General features: G+C 41.0%; 1 protein-coding gene across 1 annotated transcript in view; it reads left to right on the top strand.

Annotated features, from left to right (window-relative positions):
* AATF (apoptosis antagonizing transcription factor) overlaps positions 1-24,221 on the top strand; it is a 108,058-nt gene that overhangs the window by 60,225 nt on the left and 23,612 nt on the right. Inside the window, exons 9-11 of the mRNA XM_002695618.7 lie at positions 9,899-9,966; positions 11,895-11,975; positions 21,430-21,501. Coding sequence (XP_002695664.3) covers positions 9,899-9,966; positions 11,895-11,975; positions 21,430-21,501 — 221 coding nt within the window. The remainder of the gene's footprint in view (positions 1-9,898; positions 9,967-11,894; positions 11,976-21,429; positions 21,502-24,221) is intronic.

A 24,221-nucleotide genomic window follows, 5' to 3' on the forward strand; every position in this document is an offset into this window, starting at 1 on the left:
GGTGCTGTACACAGGCTTCTTGTCGTGGAGCGTGGGCTCTAGAGCCCACAGCCTCAGTAGTGGCAGCCCTCAGGCTTAGCTGCTTGTGGGATCTTGGTTCCCCAATCAGGGATCCTGTATACTGTTTTCTGATGGAAATGATCCCGTAGAGGGCGTCATGCACATTTCAGGAAGGAGGTGAGAGTGGCTGCTGCTGTGTACACAGGTTGGTACACAGAGGGGTTGGTCTCATGGGCAGCTCTTGTGTAAGGTATGGGCATGAGGACAGAGTGTAGGAACTCTTGTACCCAAGGAGCTATGGGGAGGGTAGTATGTGAGGTTCTTACCTGAGTGCAGGGTCTGGAGGTCTGAGAAAAGAGAAGATACGGCAGAGTCTTCGAGCAGAGCAGGAGAGTGTAATTGGGAGCACTGGAGACCTGCGTAAGGTTAGTGGAACCAGTTCAGTACATCTTGTCTGTTTCTCCACTCATTGCAGCCGTATGGATGCGGTACTGAGATTTAACAAGCAAATACAGGTACATAATCCCTCACCTGCAATTCTGACACCGAACACTTACAGTAGTGTGCTTGTTTGTTTTTGTAAGTTTGGTGGCAACATCTGAATGGTTCTGAAGCCGTATTAACCTATGAAAGTGAAAGTCATTCAGCTGTGTCCGACTCTTTGTGACCCCATAGTCACAAAGTATAGAATTCTCCAGGCCAGAATACTGGAGTGGGTAGCCTTTGCCTTCTCCAGGGGATCTTCCCAACCCAGAGATTGAACCTAGGTCTCCCCCACTGCAGGCAGATTATGTACCAACTGAACTACTAGGGAAGCCTGCGTATTAACCTGTGAGGCTTTATTTATCCCACTAGGTGGGGATACTCATGTATTTTGCTGCAGAGGTGTTGATGTGTTTGACTTTGGGGTGCTGCCCCAGGCTTCGCTGGGGCATTTATGGTACATACACTGTATCATCACCTTCTCCCAAATCCCAAAAGCTCTGAATTCCAGGACACATCAGTCCCCGAGGGAGCGTATGGCATACAGACCGTGGATCTGTATGACCAAGGGACAGCTCGCAGCAGACTTGAGGGCGTTTACCGGAAGGGACCGTCCTGGTGGACGGTGGCATCGCATGCCCATGAGTATGGAGAGAGGCGAGCACGTGAGGAGGAGCGGGGGAGGCATGCTGAAAAGGTGGCAGGATCAATGGGCTATTGATCTGAGCAGGGAGGAATACTGGAGTCTGCAGGCTAAAGGGAGAATCCTGGAAGGAGAGGCTGAGGTTTGTTTCCTCTGGGCTTTTAATCCTTAGAGGACATAATGCAGAATATAGGTTAGCACTGCACTCTTGGTTCCTTGTAAAGCCTTTTTAGCAAAACAGTCTCTAGTTCTGAACGACTTCCTCTTCATTCTTTGAATACAAATGTTGCATAGCATAGTGTCATTATACAATAGAATACCATATAATGCCCAGAAATAGTCAGTGATTGATCTAGTATCCAAAAGGATGTATAACCCCTCTCCTCACCTTTTATTTTATAGATAGGAAAAAAAACCCACATACACACACACATATATATATATATATATATATATACACACACACACACACACACACACAAGCACACACCAGGACGTCTATCCGTTTACCAGGAGACAGAATCCTGGAAATGGGGCTGTGGGAAATTCTAAACAATAGCACTCCTGGTACCTTGTCCCTTTTGGTATAGATTAGGAAGAATGGCTTAATGCAGTCACTTAATCCTTGTAAAATTTTTTTTATGTATGGGAAAAAGAAAGGAAAAGCAAGTTCTTTAGCAGTCAAATTGCCTAATTCTCTCTCTGTCTTCACATATCAGAGCTGAATACTGGTAATGATTTACTTACACTTCTAGTTAATAATTAGACATTGGGAGACACTATATATCATGCCTAATGGAATATATAAGGTCTGATGAGAAAGTTTTCTGTTTTGACTAATAAATTTTAACCCCAATGGCCAGGCCTGGTGAAATATTACGGCCTTCGAAATATTTTAGAACTTGTGCTGAGGAAACAGTGTGAATTTCCTCAGCGAATGAATTTATCATCCCTTCCAAATCACAGGCCTTAGCTCCAGCTGTGGAGTGGAGGCACGAGGCAACGCTGAATCAGAAAGTGGAAAAACTAATCAAATCCTTAAAAGACCGAGGGCAGTGAGGCAGAGTTAAGGCTGACTTCTTCAGTGGTCGCCTCGAGCGGTACATTTTCTGATTTTAGTAACCAAAGGTGGGCTATCTGGAACTTCAGTAGGAAGATGCACTCGGGTTTTTATTCATGCATTTGACTTCCCTCCGTGCTTCTCTCTGTTATTAATATTACTCTTGTAAATATTGTACTTGCCGCTGCAGAAGTGGGATGCTTTTCATCTTTGATCCAAAGATCTAGAACTTAACTCTTTCCTTTCAGAGATACTATCGAATAGTCACTGTGAGCAAGGCAGTGTGCAGAGTTCTGAAGGAGGAGAGAATTTTGAGTGAGACTGTGCCTTACTTACCCCCAGGACGCTTACAGTCAAGCAAAGGCGCTGTAAACAACCAGAGTGCTGGGCGAGGGAGTGATAAAGAATTCAGGAGAAGGGAGATTCTTAACGGTCTGGCAGAATCAGAGAAGGCTGTGGGGAGGTGATGGCGTTTGATCGAGGCCTTTGTAGAGGGGTGGATAGGATGCTGCAGAAGGTGAGGTGGAGGGGTGGCTGCGGGAGCAGAGGGTGATGGGGTGGGTGCAGGTCCTGGAGAGCGAAGAGCAGTTAGTTGTCCTAATAGAATAAATGGTAAAGGAGAGGATCACTTGTGCCTGAATTAATCATGGTTTGGTTTGGAAAAAGTCCTTCAAATAACAGTCTGCTTTTCAGGTATTGACTTACTACTATTGTGAGTTTTTTCTGTCCTTTTTACACTTTCTCCCTTTCATTCTGATTTTCCTTCATTACACATCATATTTGTTATCCACTGTTGGCAATCAGTAGAAAGGAACTTTGAATTATCATATTTGCTCATTGTTATTGTTAGCAGCTGTGGTGATTCAGCTGTGGAATTTTTTTGTCCCAAATTGAGTTCTGTCTTTATCTCTGAGTATCATTATCTGATGTCAACAGTATTTTAATTTATTGAACACTTGGATTTTGCAAAGTGCTTTACTTTTATCATCTTTTAAGATTGCAAATCAACTTTATGAGGTACAGTTATTATGAGGAAACCGAGTCTCAGAAGGGACAAATAACTTGTCCCAAAGTTCGCATCTAATAAAGGGCACAGAGCCCAGGTATGTCAGACTCCACAGCCATGGCATTTTACAGACTTACTGGGCGGTGTTCACGGTTACGTTGAACCATGGGGCAGAGTTGAAAACTCATACATAGAATCATTAGATCTTAGAAGGTGGGAGATGGGCACCTGCAACTGGGATTTGACAAACTGATAAAAGAAACCCTGATAACAGAAAACACTTATGAAATGGATTCCCACCTTTATTACAAAGATGTCAAGACACAAGTTGGTAAAAAGACCAACTTGAAGATACTACAGAAAGAATCAGTGTATGACGGGGCATGGGGGAGATGGTTAGAGGAAGAGCAAAAGACGTGTTCCCGCTCTTCTTTTCCTGAGAAGAACCAACTCTCTCCCTTGGGAAATGAGACCCAAGAGGGAGGCAAGATCGACATCATTTTAACAGTAAAATAATGAGAAGTGTTTTGAGATTTTTTTCATTCATTTGGATTAAGTAGTTTTTTAAAAAATTCAGGTTCTCTTGGGATGGTTGAAAAAAGGGTAATCCCCACGCACTTAAACCACACAGTTCTCTAGGCCCTGTGCAAGACGCGGGGGAAAGAGAATGCTGTTTGAGGAGGAGGAGGTGCTGGTAATCGTGCAGGCACTTCAGTCTTGTCCGACTCTTGGAGACACTGTAGACCGCAGCCCGCCAGACTCCTCTGTTGATGGGATTCTCCAGGCAGGAATACTGGAGTGGGTTAGCATGCCCTCTTCCAGGGGAGCTTCCCAAATCCGGGATCGAGCCCATGTCTCTTATTTCTCCTGCACTGGCAGGCAGGTTCTTTGCCATTAGTGCCAAGAGATTGAAAACCAAGAGGTTCCCCAGTTGCTTAAGTAGATAGTGGTACTCTGGATTAAGAGCAAGGTATTACACAGTATGATTGCTTTTGTTTAAAAACAAAAGGAGTCTGTGTGTGTGTGTGTGTGGTAAAGTAAATAAAAATTTGATATTTTCTGCCAGAAACAATTCCCCCACTCTGTGCATGTATGTATTTATTGAGCTCCTTCAGTGGGCCAGTGGACAGGATAGAGTGGTGAGCACACTGTTACATTCTCTGCTTTCTGTGAAGCAGTCGGCTAGTGGAGGAAATAGACATTAATCATGTACTCCACTAATAAAATATAAATTAAATACATCAGGAATATCATGTGAATGTGTATGGAGGGCTGCAGTTAAGAGAGGCTTTCCTGAGAACGGAGGTAATTGAGCTGAGATTTAGCAAGGAGGTAGAGAGGGTGGCGCAGTGGTCAATAATCTGCCTGCCAGTGTAGGAGATGCAAGAGACATGGGTTTGATCCCTGGATCTGAAGATCCCCTGGAGGAGGGTATGGCAGCCGACTCCAGTATTCTTGCCTGGAGAATCCCATGGACAGAGAAGCCTGGTGGGCTGCAGTGCATGGGGTCACGAAAGAGTCGCACACGACTGAGCACGCACATGGAGGGTGTGATGTAAGCCAGTTAGTGGTTAGGGAAGCATGTTCCAGGCAGTGCACGTGCAAAAAGGGTTCCAGAGACACCTCTTGTCTTTGTCCTTCTGGCCACATGCTCTCATTTTACTGACGCACATCTTCCTGTGAAAGAGCCTGTGGAAGGTAAATTATTGAGTCCTTGCCTGTGTGAAATGCTTTATGAACTCTCATCCTTGGTTAGTGCTTTGGCTGTGTATGGAACTTGAGGTTGAAAGTCATTTTCCTCAGCATTTTGAAGGTTTTGCTCTGCTGTCCTCTGATATCTGTTATTGCTATTGAGATGTCTAATCCCATTTAGATTTATGTTCCTTAAGGTTTCGGATGACTGTATAATTCATTGTCAAGACTGGGACCCTTGAGGTGCTAGCCTGAAGAAATAGCAGGACGGGAGACTTTAGCCAGGACTCTCTGTGGTAGATGGGGCCATATAGTCACCTTCTTTACATGTGACCTATTCTTCCTCTCACCCTTTAGGATCTTTTCTTTGCTTCTAGAGTTCCACATTTCATGATGATGTGTCTTATGAAAGGTTCTTTTCCCTTCGTTGCACTAGGTTGCATTGGGTGGTGGTTATTAGTTCATTCCCGTCCTTCGATTTGGGGAGGTTTTCATAATTATTTCTTTAATAATTTTCTCCCAGCCTTTTTTGTTAGGTAGGTGTTTAACTTCCTGGATTATCCTCTAAGTTATTTTCTTCTTTCACAAATAATCAAGAGATAGAGATTTTTGTACATTTGTCTTCCAGTTCTGTTGCAAATGTTAAATGTTTCTTGTGTTCAGTCTCCCATTGTACTCTTCTGTCACAGCACCCCATTCTTGTGGAAGTATGTTTCTCTCACTTCTCTGAGGGTGTCCTCAGAGAGGAGGAGGAGGAATTGTGAGTTCTTTTTCTTTTCTTTCTTTTGTCTGGGTGTGTTTTGTTTGTTCCTTGTATTGCTTTCTTAAGTTGCTTTTTTCCCATTTGCTTTGGTCTCTGTCTGAGGCTTTCCTCAGATGCAGGTGATCCTTAGCTGTCGCTTCATGTTTCAGAGTACAGCATTCTAAAGTATCTCTGAAACCTGGGTGGAGCTTTCTGTCTCCTTTGTATGTAATTTTGGTAACCTCTTGGTTCTCAGAACTTGGAAATCTTCTTTTCTGGGGAGCTGGGGGATGACCATGCAGTTTCTCCAGAAAACACTCCCCTGCTCTTCTGCCTAGGAACTTGTCACGTGGTGACAGTGTCCTGGGCACAGGGTGGGGAAGGAGACAGAAGGTCCCAGACGTCAGCCTTCGGTGCCTCATATCTCTCAGTTTGGAGTTTCTGTGACTCTGTTTTTCCAGAGAATCGAGCCTCCTTCCCCCCCCGCCCCGGCGGACAGTCACTTGGCCACGTGGACACTCCAGAAGGCCCCGTGGTTCTGCCCCTGCCCTGCTTTTAGGGGAGCTGCCCTCTGAGCTCCTGCTCACGGGGGCTCCACGGGCCTGATTCACTCACCTTCATTGCCTGTGGGCCCTCGGGCGATAACTTCCTTTTTGCTCTTCATCTCCTGACTATCTTGGAAAATTCTGTGAAAATGTACTCTCACTAGCTCTCCCTTTCCTCTTTTTTCCTTGTGGGTTAATACATCTTTTTACTTTTTCCTCCTCTACTGTCTCTTGGAGGAGTTGAGAAGGGAGACGAGATAAACCAATGTGTTCAGCCTGCCATTTTAAACTGATTCCAGCATGCCTTTTTCCAGGCAGAATATGGTAACTGCTGGTTAGATTCTGATAGTACTGTCAATGTCATTCCTTGCATACGTGGTTATGGGTCACATAGGTTTTTGTGGGCTGACTGGGGAACCCACCCACATGTATGATTTTCCCCTAGAACTAGAGAACAGACTAGAACAAAAATATTTCACATACCTCTCCATTTTCCAGATCACATAGAAAATTACAGATACTGTATCATTATTGTTGAAATGAAAACCTCTGGTAACTACCACAAACCTTAATTTTAATGGAAAAGTTTGTTCCTAAGTGAAGCCATAAAAATTGAACTAAGAGGCAAAGCTAAATTCTTCCATCAGTATCCCTAAAACTTCATTTTTCAGCAACTTTTTGGAAAGCAGTATTCCTGATTAAATTTAAGCCTAGTGTTAGTGAGAGCTGTGGGAAATGGCAATAGCCAGGAGAAGAGTTTATTTACCTGAATTTTCTTGCTGCTTTCTTATTCTTGCCTTGCACACAACACAGTCTTCTCACACTGAATGAATTCATCGGGCTGCATGGATAACCTAGATTCAGCCAGACAGACCAGTAAAACTCTCTTCCTAACCACAAGTGACTAAGAATAGCTGTGTAAAGCACCAAGGTAATGAAAATGCAACCCAGAATATGTAAAGTGCACAGGGTGCTTGAGAGTAAATGCTGCACCAGCTTGGTGTTGGAATCGCAGGGACTGCTGTGCGTGTCACACCCCCGCTGCGGGCGTGGGGCTCCTGTTTCCAGCCGTCTCCATTGTGCTGGGGCAGCTTTTCCCGAGCTCCCAGTGGCTGTCCCCAGTCTCAAGGGATCAGAGACCGTTAGGAAAACCAGGAATGGTGGCTGTTCTCTCTTACATGGCTGGAACAAGGTAAGGGCAATGAGATGTAGTCATTCCATTATTTATTTTCCTTCCTTTTTTGAAAAAAATATTTATATATTTTTAACAGATTGATGATTGCTTTGCAATATTGGTTTGATTTCTGTCACACATCAACATGAATTAACCATAGGTGTACATATGTCCCTTCCCTCTTGAATCTCTCTCCCACCTCCCGCCCTTTCCCACCCCTCTAGATTATTACAGAATAAGCCCCACTGGGGCTTCCCTGGTGGCTCAGATGGTGAAGAATCTGCCTGCAATGCAGGAGACCCAGGTTCAATCCCTGGGTTGGGAAGATCCCCTGGAGAAGGGAATGGCAACCCATTCCAGTGTTTTTGCCTGGAGAATCCCATGGACAGAGGAGCCTGGTGGGCTACAGTCCATGGGGTCACGAAGAGTCGGACAGGACTGAGCAACTAGTGCAGTGTGAGTTCCCTGAGTCATACAGCAAATCCCCATTGGCTATCTATTTACATATATACATTCATCCACGCTGCTCTCCGTTTATCTCACCCTCTCCCTCTTCTCCTCACCCTTGTCCATAACTCTGTTCTCTGTCTGCGTCTCCATTGCTGTTCTGCAAACAGATTCATCGGTATGTTTTCCTTCCTTTTTATTCTTTTTCTTTCTTTAAAAAATTTTTTTTTGTTAAGCTGTCTTTCCTCTGCCTGCGCAACCTTGCTTTTGACAGGATGTTGACTAGGAACCAGAGCCCATTTTGGCTCAGCCTTAAGGGCAGCTGTTTACAGAGTAGCATGTTACACGGGGCTCCTGTGTCGAACGTCTGTGTAACACTGGATTTGGATCTTGTATCTAGCTGCCAGAAGTGACTGTGATGAAGTAGGGGAGATAAACTGATAGATTGGCTGCCAGAAAGATGTTGGGAGTCAATCAGATAAACAGGGCAGAGAAATAGCTTGCTGTTTTCCAGTGATAATAAAACAGAGGCCTCCGGTCCCCACATTTTTAAACATAATTGCCACGGTAATAATGTCTAAAATAAGCAAATGAAAAAACAGCACAGGGGGTTTTTTTATTTGCAACTGAGATTGCCTTTTCCCTTTTGCAATAAAGATTCATCCTATATGGAAATGAATATTTTCACAAATTTGTTTTCCTTCTCCCAGTGCTCACTTACATAAGCAAATGACAATTAGAAAGTGAACTGCTTTCGTAGGAATTTATCCCTTCTTTATTCCCCTCAGACTTAGACTGTTTAACTTGGTGAACTATATATATGTTGCTTCTGTGCCTTACCTACAAAATAATTACTTATGTTTGTGAAGAAACAAGTTTTAAAGTCAAACCTATATTCTTGACTGGTGACAAGCCGGAAGGGGTTTATTTTTAGGATTTCTTTCAGAAGATTTTTTGGAATTTTAATCTCTGTTGCTGTTTCCCTGCACCGCATAGCACTTGTATAGGAGAGATGATAATCTAGTTTTATTATTATAAGTTGAAATTCTCCTCCTTTAATGTCTAACTTTTAAATTTATTGCTTCTCCTGGCTAAGACTTTTTAAGATCCAATGCAAATTCTTCATTGTGTGTGAGAGCTAGAGAAGTAGACGGAGCTTGCACTCGGGGGACTAACCAGGATTAAGAGGAGAGCTGGAGAGTGGTTTATTTCCCATGGAGTTAGTTGTGTGCACTGAGAGACTGGCTCTCTGGGTTGTGTTCAGAGTACAACTTTCTTTAGGTTCCCTCTTAAAATTACTATGACTGTATATGTGTTGGTATCATATATGGTTGGGCTTCCCAGGAGGCTCAGTGGTACAGAATCTGCCTGCAATGCAGGAAATGCAGGTTTGATCCTGGGTTGGGAAGATCCCCTCAAGTATTCAGAAGATCCAGTATTCCTTACCTGGAAAATTCAATGGACAGAAGAGCCTGACGGGCTACGGTCTGTGGGGTCGCAAGAGTCAGATCTGACTTAGCAACTGAGCACTGCTTTGCAGACTGCATGGTTAAAACATTTATTCATAAGCATGGTAGAGTATCAGGTATGGAAGGCAAGAGCAGAAAGTCCACAGTTCTAATTATATCCAGTAAAGGCTTTTTGCCTAAAGAAGACCATCCTGACTGCTGGGGTTATAGGTCAGAAGTTAACCACATACCATTATCTTGTGGGTGAGAAGCCGATGCATTTTCCTTTTCGCCACCCAGCCCTTCCCACCTGACCTTTTAAAGATTCTCCATTGATATCAACGAGGAGGACAAGACTAATCATAAAAACAACGAAGGGGATATTGCATACTCATTGATCCGTTTGAGATGCACTGCGGGACAATAAGTCTTCCAAATGGACTTCTGCTCTCAGTTATTGCAATAGCCACCTTTTTAAAGATGTATAAATATGAAAGGGTTCATGGGAATTCGGTCATGCTCTTGCCACTGGGTTGTCCCTTATTGATTGTAGTTTCAGAGCTGTCACTGTGCCATTCAGAATTCCTCCAATGCCCTTTTAAAGTCAGTTGGTGCTGGGAGATGATAAATAAGTCACCTGCTTTCCTTTCTCCCCTAGCTTCTCCGAGAACTCATAGAACGGAAGACCAGCTCCTTGGACCCCAATGATCAGGTGGCCATGGGAAGGTAATTTGGATATGGCTTTCTGTTCATATAGGCAGGCTGTGTAATAGTTTCTCCATCTGAGTCCCCTTAATGCTACTTCCAAGGCAACGACTGGTTCTATAATTATGAAAGCTGGGAGTTCCTCGGTGGCCTAGTGGTTAGGATTCCAGGTTTTCTCTACCTTGGCCAGGATTCAGTTTCTGGTCGGGGAATTGAGATCCTGTAAGCTGTGTGACGTGGCCAGCAAAAAAAAGTTAAGCATGATAACAAGAGCTAGACAGACAAAGTGATGGAAATTGTTTCCTCTACATTGCCATAACTTGAATGGCAATTTGAATGAGATTACCAAATATCTACCTGTAAAGGGTTTATTTTAGGGTTTGTTTCACAAAGTCCATTTTAAGCTCTTTGCATTGAAATTAGATCTGTATCAGTCTCTGATCAGTGGATAAAAATGTGTGCTCTCAGCTGTCAGGACCTGGCACTGGGCACAACCCATTCCTCGCTCTGTGAGTCTGCTCTCATTTAGACCTCTGCCCCTTCAGTGAAAGCTGCCGCAGAATTAGACGTGGAACTCGGCAGCATTGCCCAGATGTCAGGGTAGGATGGAACACAGTGAAGGAAGGAAGACCCTTGTGCGTATGCTTCATCCTGTGGTTGGAAAACAAAAAAGACATTTAAAGTGCTACCTAATGAATAGTGTACATTTAAATAGCCATGAGCCATAACTTGCAAGAGCATAAATGGAAACCAAAGCTGCAGGTGTCAGAATGGGATTCTGGGGAAGAGCAGCATTCTGAGAGATCACAAGGAAAAATTTGTGCTGATGAAATAATTTTATGTGAGTAAAACCTTTGAAAATTAGGAAAAGATGTTAATATTTTGTATATCACTGGAATGCTATAGAGAGCTGTTCACTATAAATTTAATGTGATCGAGCAAATTGCATTTAAGTGGTGATTATATTGTACATCTATCTGACTTTACAATAAAATAGATTATGGTAATTAAGATTATATTAAGATTACAATAATTGGATTTCCCTAGATTTTTTTTTTTTTTTGATGTTGAACTTTCATTTGAGTCAGGTAAGATGACCAGCTGCTGCTCTTTCTCTGTTTTCCCCCCACATTTTGTTCATATACACAATTTATGAAGATTTTCTTAGCCCAGTATCCTTTATTTGAAAACGAATTTCTTTTAATTTAAAATGACTTGCTGAAAATATGACTCTTGTTTGGATCCTGATTCAAACAAACCAACTGTAAAATTGAGACAATCTGGAAAATTCAAAGACTGACTGAATATTTGATATTTAACTTTTTTTCGGTGTGACAGTGGTATTGAGATTATTTGGGGGCTCCTGGTATTGAGATTTTTTTGGAGGTGGGGGGAAGCCCTTTTAGCAACACATTCTGAAATAATGTAGCTGAAATGAAAATTAAATAAAATGACTATAAAACTAGTATCAATAGTAGATAATTCTTAACACTTAGAAAAAATGGAAAGCACAAGGAAAAGCAGCTGGGTATTAACAATGGGAAAATTAGATTTAAAGAATTCACATGTTCAAACCAAACAGCAGGTGCAATATTAGTCATAGAATAGGCTGTGCAACTAAACATCAGCAGCAAACCCAAGCACCTACACTCAGTGCGATGGGTTTCCCTGCAGACTGGTAGATTTAGTGCTTGCCACAGTAACTCCACATACTAAGGAGCGTTGTTCACCAAATCTGCTGGAGAATTTCCCAGCTGCCATTTGTTTTTTTTACCGTTGCACAAATCCTCTTCAATCAATTAGTCGCTTTGGCCCCAGTCTGTCTTGAGGAGCTTGGTGTAGGTTGAATGATTTCTTTATGCAGCGTTGTTAGTGAGAAAAATTCTGATTTGTCAACACATGTAACTATTTCTGTTGATGATGCATAATATCACTTGTGAATTTCCCAGGCAGTGGCTTGCAATCCAGAAGCTAAGAAGCAAAATCCACAAGAAAGTAGATAGAAAAGCCAGCAAAGGAAGGAAACTTCGGTGAGTTACTTTTTAGAACAGATGTTAACATTGTGTGTTGTTACTACTTCTTTTGCATGTTGCCTATGACATTTTTTTCTATTCTTCTGATGATTCTATGTTTAAGGAGCAGAAAAATCACTAGAGCAATATTTGAGGCTTTTTTCAGATTCAGTTTTTCTTACTCTGAAATGGAAAGATAGTGTCAGTTACTTTTTGTTTTACTGCTGTGAATGAATAGGTTGAATAATATTTGTATTTCCCTGAAAGAGACATAATCAAAAAAGAAGACAAGAGAATTGAAATTGCCTTAGTTTTGAAAAATGATTTCCTTATTACAATGTAAAAATTGTACTTTGGAGTCTTATTTAAGCAGAATTATATTGGTCCATTTTCATGATGCCATACATGTACCTAGTATGCTAAAAAGATAAAAAATGAAGGCTTCCAGAGATTGTTAACACTGTGCTTAAATGAGATGAGGAGTGGAACTTTTATGAGAATATAGAAACATATCTGAGTGGAGGAGAGCCCTCAAACCTGTGAGCCCTTGAAAGTCTTAAAAAGAATGGAAACAAGGAACCAGAGTAGAAGTGACACTGGTGTGCTTTCAGATTGAGATTCCTTGTAACTATTTTTATATATTACATAATACCACTCACACAAGGCCTCAGTGTCGAAGCAACTACTTGTAATTCAAGTGCACATTGAAAAAAAAATGTTAGACTCATGGTGTTAGGCCAGTTTTAGGCAGATAGCTAATCCCACAGTTTTGTTAGAGCCTGCCTGTCATTAAAATTATTTCTGGACAAATGTGGATCTATCTCATTTTTAAGTATCTTCAGAGAAGCAGATTGTACTACTTTAATTAACCTGTTTTAGTATTTAACAGAACTCATCAGGAAATGCTTATTTTTCTTTAAGTTTGAAGAAGTGCAAAGTAGCTTTTCATTATCTTTTGAAAGTCACTCTTCTTAAATCTGAATCTTAAATTGTTACAGTTTGTTTAACTTTTTTCATGTGCTGAAGTTTCCAAACCTTTCTGCTTCTCCCAAGTTTGTTTTCAATGTACCTACCAGTTAAGAGCATGGACTCAAGAGCCAGACTCCCTAAGTCTGAATCCCACCTTTGATACCAATTAGTAGTTACTCTGAGCAAGACCCTTAAACTCTCTGTTCTAGTTTCTTCATCTGTAGAATGGGGGTGATAATAGTACCAGACTTGTAGGGTTGCTGTGGGGATTAAATGAGTACGTGTATGTACCGCTTTTAGACTAGCACCAGAAACACAGCATGGGGAAGGGCATGGCAGCCCACTCCAGTGTTCTTGTTGGAGAATTGCAGGGACAGTGGAGCCTGGCGGCTGCAGTCCACAAGGGCCACACAGAGTCGGACACGACTCGAGCGACTAACACAGTACAACAACCGGGACGTAGCAAGCGCTATGTAAGTGTCTTTGCCATTATTCCTATCATTGCTACTGCTGTTATTATCCCAAGACTGGATCAGTCTCCTACTGGAATGTTCGTTTACTTGCTCACTCACGGACGTGTCTCACTGGTACCTGTCTCTTTTGTACCCCCATCCCTGATAGGATTTAAAGAAGAATGTTACTACTGCTATGTCACTTCAGTCATGTCCGACTCTGTGTGACCCCATAGACAGCCTCCTACCAGGCTCCTCTGTCCCTGGGATCCTCCAGGCAAGAACACTGGAGTGGGTTGCCATTTCCCTCTCCAATGCATGAAAGTGAAAAGTGAAAGTGAAGTCACTCAGTCGTGTCCGACTCTTAGCGACCCCATGGACTGCAGCCTACCAGGCTCCCCCGTCCCTGAGATTCTCCAGGCAAGAACACTGGAGTGGGTTGCCATTTCCTTCTCCAATGCATGAAAGTGAAAAGTGAAAGTGAAGTCACTCAGTCGTGTCCAACTCTTAGCGACCTCATGGACTGCAGCCTACCAGGCTCCTCTGTCCATGGGATTTTCCAGGCAAGAGTACTGGAGTGGGGTGCCATTGCCTTCTCCTAGTACTTTGTAATTGATCAGGCTGAATAAATACCTGTTCTTTAATTTTGAGATTAGACTTTTCTCCAATACTGCACTTTTAAAATTGTAACTTTGAAAAAGACATATACCTTATGTATGTTATCACTTTCATGTGGAATCTAAGAAATAAAACAAATGAATGTACATGACAAAACAGAAACAGGCTCACAGAGGGAACAAATGAGTGGCTGTCAGTGGGGAGAAGGAGGGGTGAGATGGGGATATGGGGATTAAAAGACAAACTACTGTGTACAAAATACAATGGCAGCAAGGACAAATTGAACAGCACAGGGAAGTATAGCCATTATTTTATAATCACTTTAAATGGAGTATAATCTATAAAAATGTTGAATCACAATGTTTTGTATCTGAAACTAATACAGTGTTGTAGATCAAATATACTTCTAGTTAGTTAATTAATTAATAGCTCTGTGAGGCTTTAAATGTTCTCTTGAGGGAGGAGCCCAGGATTTCAGTCAGGAGACTGGCTCTGTCTGGCTGTATGATGTTGGTTGCTCTTTATTCTCTGAGCATCACTTTACTCATTTAATAAGTGGAGATACTAATCCGTGTGTGTGTGTGTGTGTGTGTGTGTGTGTGAGAGTGAGCCTGTCAGTCGTGTCCAACTGTCTGTGATCCCATGGACTGTAGCTCTCCAGGCTCCTCTGTCCATGGAATTCTCTAGGCAACAATACTGAAGTGGGTCGCCATGCCCTTCTCCAGGGGATCTTTCTGATCCAGGGATCAAACCTGGGTTTCCCGCATTGCAGGCAGATTCTTTACTTACTGTCTGAGCCACCAAGGAAGCCTGATTTGGTTTGAGGGATGGATTTAATTTGAGGATTCAAATAATGTGTCAAATAATGTGTATATGTCTGGTACATAATAAACATTTGAAAGTGTTAGATTCTTCGATTTCTCTTGTGTTTATCTGTTGGCATTGCTGTTGCAAATATATGGTCTTCAAAAGAATTGAAAAGAGCAAAAGATGTCTTTTTTCATTATTGTATTTTTGTGAGTTTTAAAGCTGCTAGGGCAAATATCTATAATTGTGTGTCCCTTGAGGGCAAGAATTGTGCTGATTTTTTCAAGTTAATTCCAACCTTAATGCCTACTGTAGTGCCTCACAGACATGTTTTTGGATGATTATGACAGTAAAATTAACCCGCTTATCAAGTAAGACTTTCCGTGAGATGCAACATTCACACTTCACACTGAGCAGACTAGGAAGAGTTAGCCTATGGAAAGGCCAAAAAGAATAATGTTTGCCAAAACACAGGCTTGAGAATATCCCTGTCTGTTTTGAGAACCAAAGTTCATTTGTTTTGGCAGAGACTTGAAGTAAATATGGGGGAATAACAGGAGGTGAGACTGTGTGAATAAGAGGGTGCTAAATCGTGGTCATGCTCGACATTTGGACTTGATTCTGTTGACTGTAGCAAGTCATTGAAAAACAAGGAAGCCTGAGCAGCTGTCAGAGCTTGGAGCGTGCATCGCAGCTAGCTGCACTGCAGGGCCCTAGATCGGGGCCTGGGAAGACAGAGGGCAGTAGGGCAAAAAATGGGGACACTTGCATGTGGCCTGTGGTTTAGGTTATGTATTGCACAGATGTTAATTTCCTAATTGTGGTAATGACATTTGTATGAGTTGTTACCATTCGAGGAAGCGAGGTGAAGGTGCACATGAACTCTGCACTGTTTTTTTAATTTTCCCATAGGTCTACATTATAGCACAGCACAAGAAGTAAAAAGAAAAGTAATAAATAAGGTCACATGCTTTGAATTGTGTTGCAGTTTCATCACCTGTATTCATCAAGGCTTTCTTTGTGACCATGAACATGTGGGATGTGGTCAGAATCAGTGATGTTCATATATAGCAATAACGACAGCTAACATTTATAAAACTCTCTCTGTCGGGCACTGCAGAGCAGTTTACATGCAGAAGTGGAAAAGACACAACCTCCGATGCTAAAATGTTCAGGTTTGAAATCTGGCTCTTGCACTTACTGGCCTTAAGACCCCTTGGGCAAGTCACTTAACATCTCTCTGTGCTTCGGTTTCCTCATCTGTCAAGCCAGTATGATAATAGAAGGCACATCCCATAGGACTGTCATGCAGATTGAAATTAGCTAACTCATGTAAAGTACTTAAGAAGATAAGTGACTCACCCACTGTTTCAGAGCTAGTAATCATGAACGTAGATTTAAGCTAATTGGTCTGATTCCAGAGTCCACTTCTAACCTGTGGCTCTTGAGTTGTTTCTCTGGCCAGGACTTCTCAGGCACCGAAATGATATCTAGGCTACATTAGAACTCTGCTGTGAAGGTTTTAACAAAGGGCCTATGAGAATAGGTTTAGTTGCTCAGTCGTGTCTCCGACTCTTGCAACCCCATGGACTGTAGCCCATGAGGCTCCTCTGTCCATGGAATTCTCCAGGCAAGACTACTGGAGTGGGTTGCCATTTCCTTCTCCAGGATAGATGGGAATACATGTCGTAAATAACTTCCTTTAAATTAGACCCCCAGAAGAGCTGGTCGTGTGCCAGCTGTCATCACTGGTGCTAGGTTCCACCATGGGCAGCCTTTGCTCTTTGTTTGTGGTTCAGTTCAGTTGCTCAGTCGTGTCCGACTCTTTGTGACCCCATGAATTGCAGCACGCTAGGCCTCCCTGTCCATCACCAACCCGTGGAGTTCATTCAAACTCACGTCCATCGAGTCAGTGATGCCATCCAGCCATCTCATCCTCTGTCGTCCCCTTCTCCTCCTGCCCCCAATCCCCCCCAGCATCAGGGTCTTTTCCAATATGTCAGCTCTTCACATGAGGTGCCCAAAGTATTGGAGTTTCAGCCTCAGTATCAGTCCTTCCAATGAACACCGGACTGATCTCCTTTAGGAAAGACTGGTTTGACCTCCTTGCAGTCCAAGGAACTCTCAAGAGTCTTCTCCAACACCACAGTTCAAAAGCATCAATTCTTTGGCGCTCAGCTTTCTTCACAGTCCAACTCTCACATCCATACATGACCACTGGAAAAACCATAGCCTTGACTAGATGGACCTTTGATGGCAAAGTAATATCTCTGCTTTTTAAGGTTGGTCATAACTTTCCTTCCAAGGAGTAAGCATCTTTTAATTTCATGGCTGCAATCACCATCTGCAGTGATTTTGGAGCCCAAAACAATAAAGTCTGGCACTGTTTCCATTGTTTCCCCATCTATTTCCGTGAAGTGATAGGATCAGATGCCATGATCTTAGTTTTCTGAATGTTGAGCTTTAAGCCAACTTTTTCATGCTCCTCTTTCAGTTTCATCAAGAGGCTTTTTAGTTCCTCTTCACTTTCTGCCATAAGGGTGGTATGTTTGTGGTAGGGTTGGAGAAAAAAGAAATATCATAGCAAAGGTGAACACTGTCTTGTGGAAACATTAATTTCAATGATAGCAGGTCAGTGGCATCACCCTGGTCAGATTGGGTGTTAGCAGTTTGCTGGTTGGATGCTAGAAAATAACTTAAAAAAAAAAAAGAAATATGCTGGTTTGGGGAAATAATTATAATTATTAATTACCAGTATTTTACTCAGCATTATCTATAAGTGGATTTGATCCTGATTTAAGCAGAATCTTAATGTAAATGAATTAAACTCTCAGGCCTTTAATAATGAAATGTCATACTGTGTTTTGTATTTGTCTGTTCTTCTGCAACAAAGTTATATTTATCTCTTAATATGGTTGGTAATTTTAATACTAAAACATGCATCCATCCTCAGCACTGAGATGAGGTAAAAATGCATTGTATTAAATCATCTTTTATCTGATTACTACTTAAAAGCCTGTCCTTCATCATGCAGTTACTAGTTATTGAATATATTGTATTAAAGTGTAAAGGTATTCCACAGAGCAGTGCCATCCAGTAAAAAGTATCTTTACATGTGTAATTTTTTTAATTTTTCTTTTTAATTGGAAGATAATTGCTTTGCAGTGTTGTGTTGGTTTCTTCTGTGTATCAGGATGAATCAGCTGTAAGTATACACATGATTATACTCCTTCCCGGCCCGCCCCTCCAGGTCATCACAGAGCCGCAGGCTGTACTCCTCTGTTGCACAGTGACTTCGCTGGCTTGCTCTCTCACACCTTGTGATGCGTATGTCTCAGTGCTGCTCTCTCAATCTGTCCCACCCTCTCCTTCCCCGACTGTGTCCACGAGTCCATTCTCCTAAGTCTGTGATTCCTACTCCTGCCCTGCAAATAGGTTCATCAGTTACATGTGTAATTTTCAATGTTCTAGTAGCCGCAATTTAAAAGGGGGAAAAAGAAATGTGTACTTAAGTAATAATGCATTTCATTTAGCCCAATATCTAGCTAATATTATTTCAACAGTTTATTGTTTTAAAATTATTAGTGATATATTTTACATTTTTTCCATCTGAATTTTCAAAACCTGGTGCACACTTCCAGTGTTCAGTAAGCCACATGTGGCCGATGACTCCTGGGTCAGACAACGCAACCATTGGGTATAGTTCATAGTCTTTGTGTAGACAGTGAATTAAACCTGTCTTTGAACATAGCCAAGAATAGTTTTCATTTTTTCAGATGAAAAATGAAGTTTGGTGAAGCCTAAGACATTAAAGGGCTTCCCTGGTGGCCCAGACGGTAAAGAATCTGCCTACAATGTGGGAGACGTGGGTTCGATCCCTGAGTTGGGAAGATCCCCTGGAGGAGGGCATGGCAACCTAGAATGGATAAGCAACAAGGTCCTACTGTATAGCACAGGGTATTCAAAACCCTGTGATAAACCATTACGGAAAAGTATATGAAAACAGTGTGTGTGTGTGTATATATATATCAGTTCAGTTCAGTCTCTCAGTCATGTCCAACTCTTTGTGACCCCATGGACTGCAGCATGCCAGGCTTCCCTACCCATTACCAACTCTAGTAGCTTGCTCAGACTCATGTCCATCAAGTTGGTGATGCCATCCAGCCATCTCATCCTTTGTCATCCCCTTCTCCTCCTGCTTGCCATTTTTCCCAGCATCAGTCATCAGGTCATCAGTCAGTTCTTCGCATCAGGTGGCCAAAGAATTGGAGCCCCAGCCTCAGCATCAGTCCTTCCAATGAATATTCAGGACTGATTTCCTTTAGTTTGATCTGATCTTCTTGCAGTCCAAGGACTCTCAAGAGTCTTTTCCAACACCACAGTTCAAACCCATCAATTCTTTGGCACTCAGCTTTCTTTATGGTCCAACTCTCATATCCATACATGACTACTGCAAAAGCTGTAGCTTTGACTTGATGGACCTTTGTTGGCAAAGTAATGTCTCTGGTTTTTAATATGCTGACTAGGTTGGTAGTAGCTTTTCTTTGAAGAAGCAAGCGTCTTTTAATTTCATGGCTGCAGTCACCATCAGCAGTGATTATGGAGCCCAAGAAAATAAAGTCTGTCACTGTTTCCATTGTTTCCCCATCTATTTGCCATGAAGTAATGGGTCAGGATGCCATGATGTTCATTATTTGAATGTGGAGTTTTAAGCCAGCTTTTTCACTCTCTTCTTTCACCTTCATCAAGAGGCTCTTCAGTTACTCTTCGCTTTCTGCCATAAGGGTGGTGTCATCTGCGTATCTGAGGTTATTGATATTTCTCTCAGGAATCTTGATTCCGTGTTGTGCTTCATCCAGTCTGGCATTTCGCATGATGTACTCTGCTTATAAGTTAAATACACACACATGTATATATGTACACTGAATCACTTTGCTGTACAGCAGAAATTAGCAAAACTTTGTAAATCAATTATGCTTCAATAAAATAAAGAAAAGAACCTTCACTTTAGCACTGTTTATAATGCTTTTTTAAGGGGGAAGACTGTATACATGCTTATCAATAGGAGGTTTAGTAAATTAGAATATATTGATGCAACAAAATATTCTGGAACTATTAAAAAGAATACAATATGACATAGTAGAAAAACACATAATGCATGAGCATATTACGTTTATATTTGTCTTATATATGGAGAATGCTACAGGCAAACTTAACAGTGATTATTTCTAGAGATTACAGGGGACTTGTCAGTTCTTTCTGTATTTCTGAATTTGTAATTATATATTACTTTTTATAATTAGGAGATAATGGGCATAAAGAAAGTATGATTAACAGAGATTTTGTTTTTGCATCTTATAAGAAGTGAAGAATTGGAAACAATACAACTGTTCAGAAATATGAAAATATATTTATAGTACTTGCTGGAATTTTGTATACAGCTATGGAGATACAATGCTAAGTGAAAAAAAGAATAGGAAATTGTATTGTGTGGATTACTATGTAAAATGAACATAATTAACCAAAATACTAATAATATTAATAAATATTAATAATAGTCCTTCTGTAGATAAAAGAATATGTGTGCATTTTTTGTGTGCTTAGTTGGTTTTCCAAATTTTCTGTAATGGATTTATGCTTTTTTCTATTACTCCTGTAATGGGAAAAATCTTATCACTATTAGTCTTTAAAATTCATTTGTTAAAAGATTGAAATTTGGCAGGCTTGGCTATTTGGTGGTAGAGAATCAAATTCTTTGATGTGTGTAAAAATGTTTTTTAAATGGTGAAACATTACACATATGTTATATCATTTTTCTGTGGATAGTGTTTTGCCCAAGAAGAGGTTTTTTTTTTTTTTTGGTTAGAATTTTATATGACATGTCCTGCAGCCTCTTCTTTTATAAATAGAAAGGGGTACCTTCTTTGAATTCTCTTAGCTATAATTTGGTCTGTATAAGGTCAAATATTTCTTCAGCCTCCTTCACCAGAGGCTCTCAAAGCACTTTGTATAAAAATACCTCTTTTTTCCTACTGGTGGGAGATGCAATTGACAAAACTTCAATTTTTATAGCCCCTTGATTGACGTGTAGGGAGTAGACTCCTCATGCACTCAGTTGTGCGCCTTAGTTTAAGAGGGGCGAAATGAACGATCTGGTGGGACTGGTGAATAAAGGTGATTCTGGAAGCCTTTTCTGACTCAGGGAACCCATGCTAGTGAGTGATGAGGTGTTCCATTTGGATGGTATGCCACTGCCTCTGCTCCCGACTGAAAAATGATTAGGATATATGCAGAGAAGGGGACAATGGGGTAGTCCGGTCCTCACCATCTCTTGTCTGGAGTGATGTTTAAGGCTTAGTGTATTGCTTCAGGGCACAGATGATATAATGGAGTTGTGTAGAACTACTGTCATTTACAATGTGCTTTTATCAGACTTTTCTCCTATAGCATTGAGGAAAAAGGGTTTTTATGGTTGTGAGTGGCACATGCCTAGAAACTGTTCCCTGCTCCACTCTGGAGCCAGATATTCTTGTGATCATCTGGAGTTTGTTACCTCATAGAATGTGTTTCCTGTTCTAGGTTAATAGTTACTAATGTTGCTGCCTGTTTGTTTCCTATTTACTTAGGTTTCATGTGCTTAGCAAGCTGCTGAGCTTCATGGCACCTATTGACCATACCACAATGAATGATGATGCCAGGTGAGTAATAGATTAATTATATGTCTCAAATGGCTTCATGAAAGCCCAGTATTGACCTGTGCTAAAGCCTGTTGCCCTCTCTGTTTCTTCTTATCAGTTAACCATTTGTCATCGGCATTGTTGAAAGGGTCCTTGTAACATCTCTTCACTCCCATAGTTACTGTAAAACCAAAACAAAATTTTCGTAAATCTCAGTGCTGCCTCTGGTGGTTTTTTGTTTTTGCTGTTTTGTTTTTAACATTAGCCACCTGCTTTGGCCATCTGAGCTCTTCTCTAGAGAGATGGGTTAGGACAGCGCACACACACTTGCTTCATGTGTTTGGGATTTTATGTGTATGTTCTCCTTTTAAAAATGGGTGTAGAGCTTGCTCTGGGGATGTGTATTATGTTGTGTTTGTTCAGGGTACTATTGAGGATTTTGGGGTTTTTTTGAGTATTTTTTACAAAAGAAGTACATGCTTATTTTGAAAAATGGAAATGTGTACACAAAAAAATGTATACTCATATAATTCAGAGATAATTAAAGAATTAACTATTTTTTAAAGAATCATTCCTTCTATATTTATTAGTTGGCATTCTACTACAACATAATATTTTTAGAACTTTACTTATCTAGCCATATCTCTTCTCTATTTTTTACATTCATTTATATCAATATGGACTCATGCTTTCCTATTTTATTCAGTTAGTTAGAATCTGTTGCTGTCATTGATTTTGGTTTAAAATTGTCTCAGATTAATAGAGGTCCCTTCAAGCGGGTTTCATCTTTTTGAGATATCCCCAGTTATTCACTGAGCACTTCTTAGTTTCTACCACAACAAGGTATTCTAGGATCATCTCACATGTTCCCATTTCCAGTCCTGGAATCAGTCTTTCTCCAAGGAATGCTGACTGTTTTTAATGGAGTATGGTTTTTAGAAACCAGGTTCTGGGCGCTGAGATGCTCGTTGTTGTAGGCATCATCGTTTCTAGGTTCTCTCAGTGTGCGGAAATAGGACGTGTGTGTATCACACACACATACATATGCACAGGGTATTACCACTTTTAACATCTGAGGGTATTTCTTTCAGTCTTTATGGTTTCCCTTTTAGTATGTTCTTGTTTTTCTTTTTATGTAATTAAAATTATATTCTACTCTTGTGGTCTTTTTATTTAAATATTTTGCATACTCTGACCATTTAGTATCATTAAAATTATTCAAAAATTTAAGTGACTATGTAATATCTATTTTAGCCATTCACTAATTTTTGGAAATTTAAATTGTTTTAAATTATCATTGTTGTAATGCTGTGATAGATGTTTTAAAACATAAATCTTTACCAAGTGATATTATTAGTCATAATGTAGGCACATGTGGATTTTGCCAGCTTTATCCCTCAAGCTATACTTAGCCTTTTTATTTGAGAGTATTTAGTTTGCTACTAAACTCTAAACTCCATCAGATTTCCTCCCCTTGAAAGGTAGTAGATATGCAAGTTTAGTTGAACACAGTGATGATTAATTTTTTGTTTGCTTTTGTTCTGATGACAAAACAGCTTATGGATGAATCTGAGTGCATTTATACTCACGTCTTTGTGACTTCCTATGCTTGTCTGTGAATGCTTATGTCTAGCTGGTTTTGCTTGTTTTGTTTTAGGTTTTTTGTTTTCATTTATTTCTTGATCTAGTCTGTTTTTAAAAATAATAAGTGAAATGCATGCTTCTTAGATTCTGTCAGGATGACATGAAAAAATTACTTCAACAGGAAAGGAAAATCAGGTTCTTGTAAATGAAAACAAACCCATTCAGGTAACACTATTATTCCAGACATAAAGTGGAACCTAGTTTAAATATTAGTGGCATCTTTTGAATACAGTACTACTGCATCATTTAGAAATCAGTTGTTATTCCTAGTTGGGATTTTACTTGAGTCATCTGATACCCCAGGATACTTGTTTTCCAGAATCTAATTTATTTACTCATAATTTTTGAGGGCCTGCTATATTCTAGATGTAAAGATAACTTGAAGGTGACTTTATTATTAAGGATTATGTTGAGCTTGATGTATAAGAAACAAAACCTGACTACAGAGGCATAAGCAAACAGGAGTTTATTTTTCTGGCAGCATAATTCTAGGGGAGGCAGGTAATGACTAGCAGTGTTTTTCCCTCCTCAGTGGTGTTGGGGCCAGCATCTCTTGGTCTTTCCGCTGTGGTCCCAAGGTGGCTTCTGCAGCTTTAGCCATCAAACATGCATTTCGGGTAGGAAGGAGAGGAAAGGAGTGGTGTCAGCCACATTGATTTTCTTTTATCAGAACAGTAAAAGCTTCTCAGAAAGACCGCCAAAGACTTCTCACATCTCGTTGGCCAGAACCCTGTTACGTTGCCACTTCAATAGAGCAGGTGAGAGAGGAGGTGATGGGATTGTGTTTGCTGGGCAACAGTTGATGTGGCATTTGGAGTTTGTACGAAAAAGAAGCTGTCGCTTGTGGACGTTGCTAATTATCAGCATTGTTCTCAGCTGGTTTAGCCACTGTGTGTGTGGCAGGGCGTTAAATAGAGGTCTCAGAGCTGGAGAACCCAGCATACTCGATCTGCGTGGCTCCTGAGGACGCTGAGGCTGGCACATGGGCTCATGCTCATGCTGCGTGGTCTGGATAGGCCAGACAAACCACAGGCCAAATAAGTGGGCATTCGCTCTTTCTGCTTCAAATATCAAGTCTTCCAGAGCTGGCTGGTAGT

Source organism: Bos taurus, chromosome 19, assembly GCF_002263795.3.
Source record: "Bos taurus isolate L1 Dominette 01449 registration number 42190680 breed Hereford chromosome 19, ARS-UCD2.0, whole genome shotgun sequence".
Taxonomy (NCBI): domain Eukaryota; kingdom Metazoa; phylum Chordata; class Mammalia; order Artiodactyla; family Bovidae; genus Bos; species Bos taurus.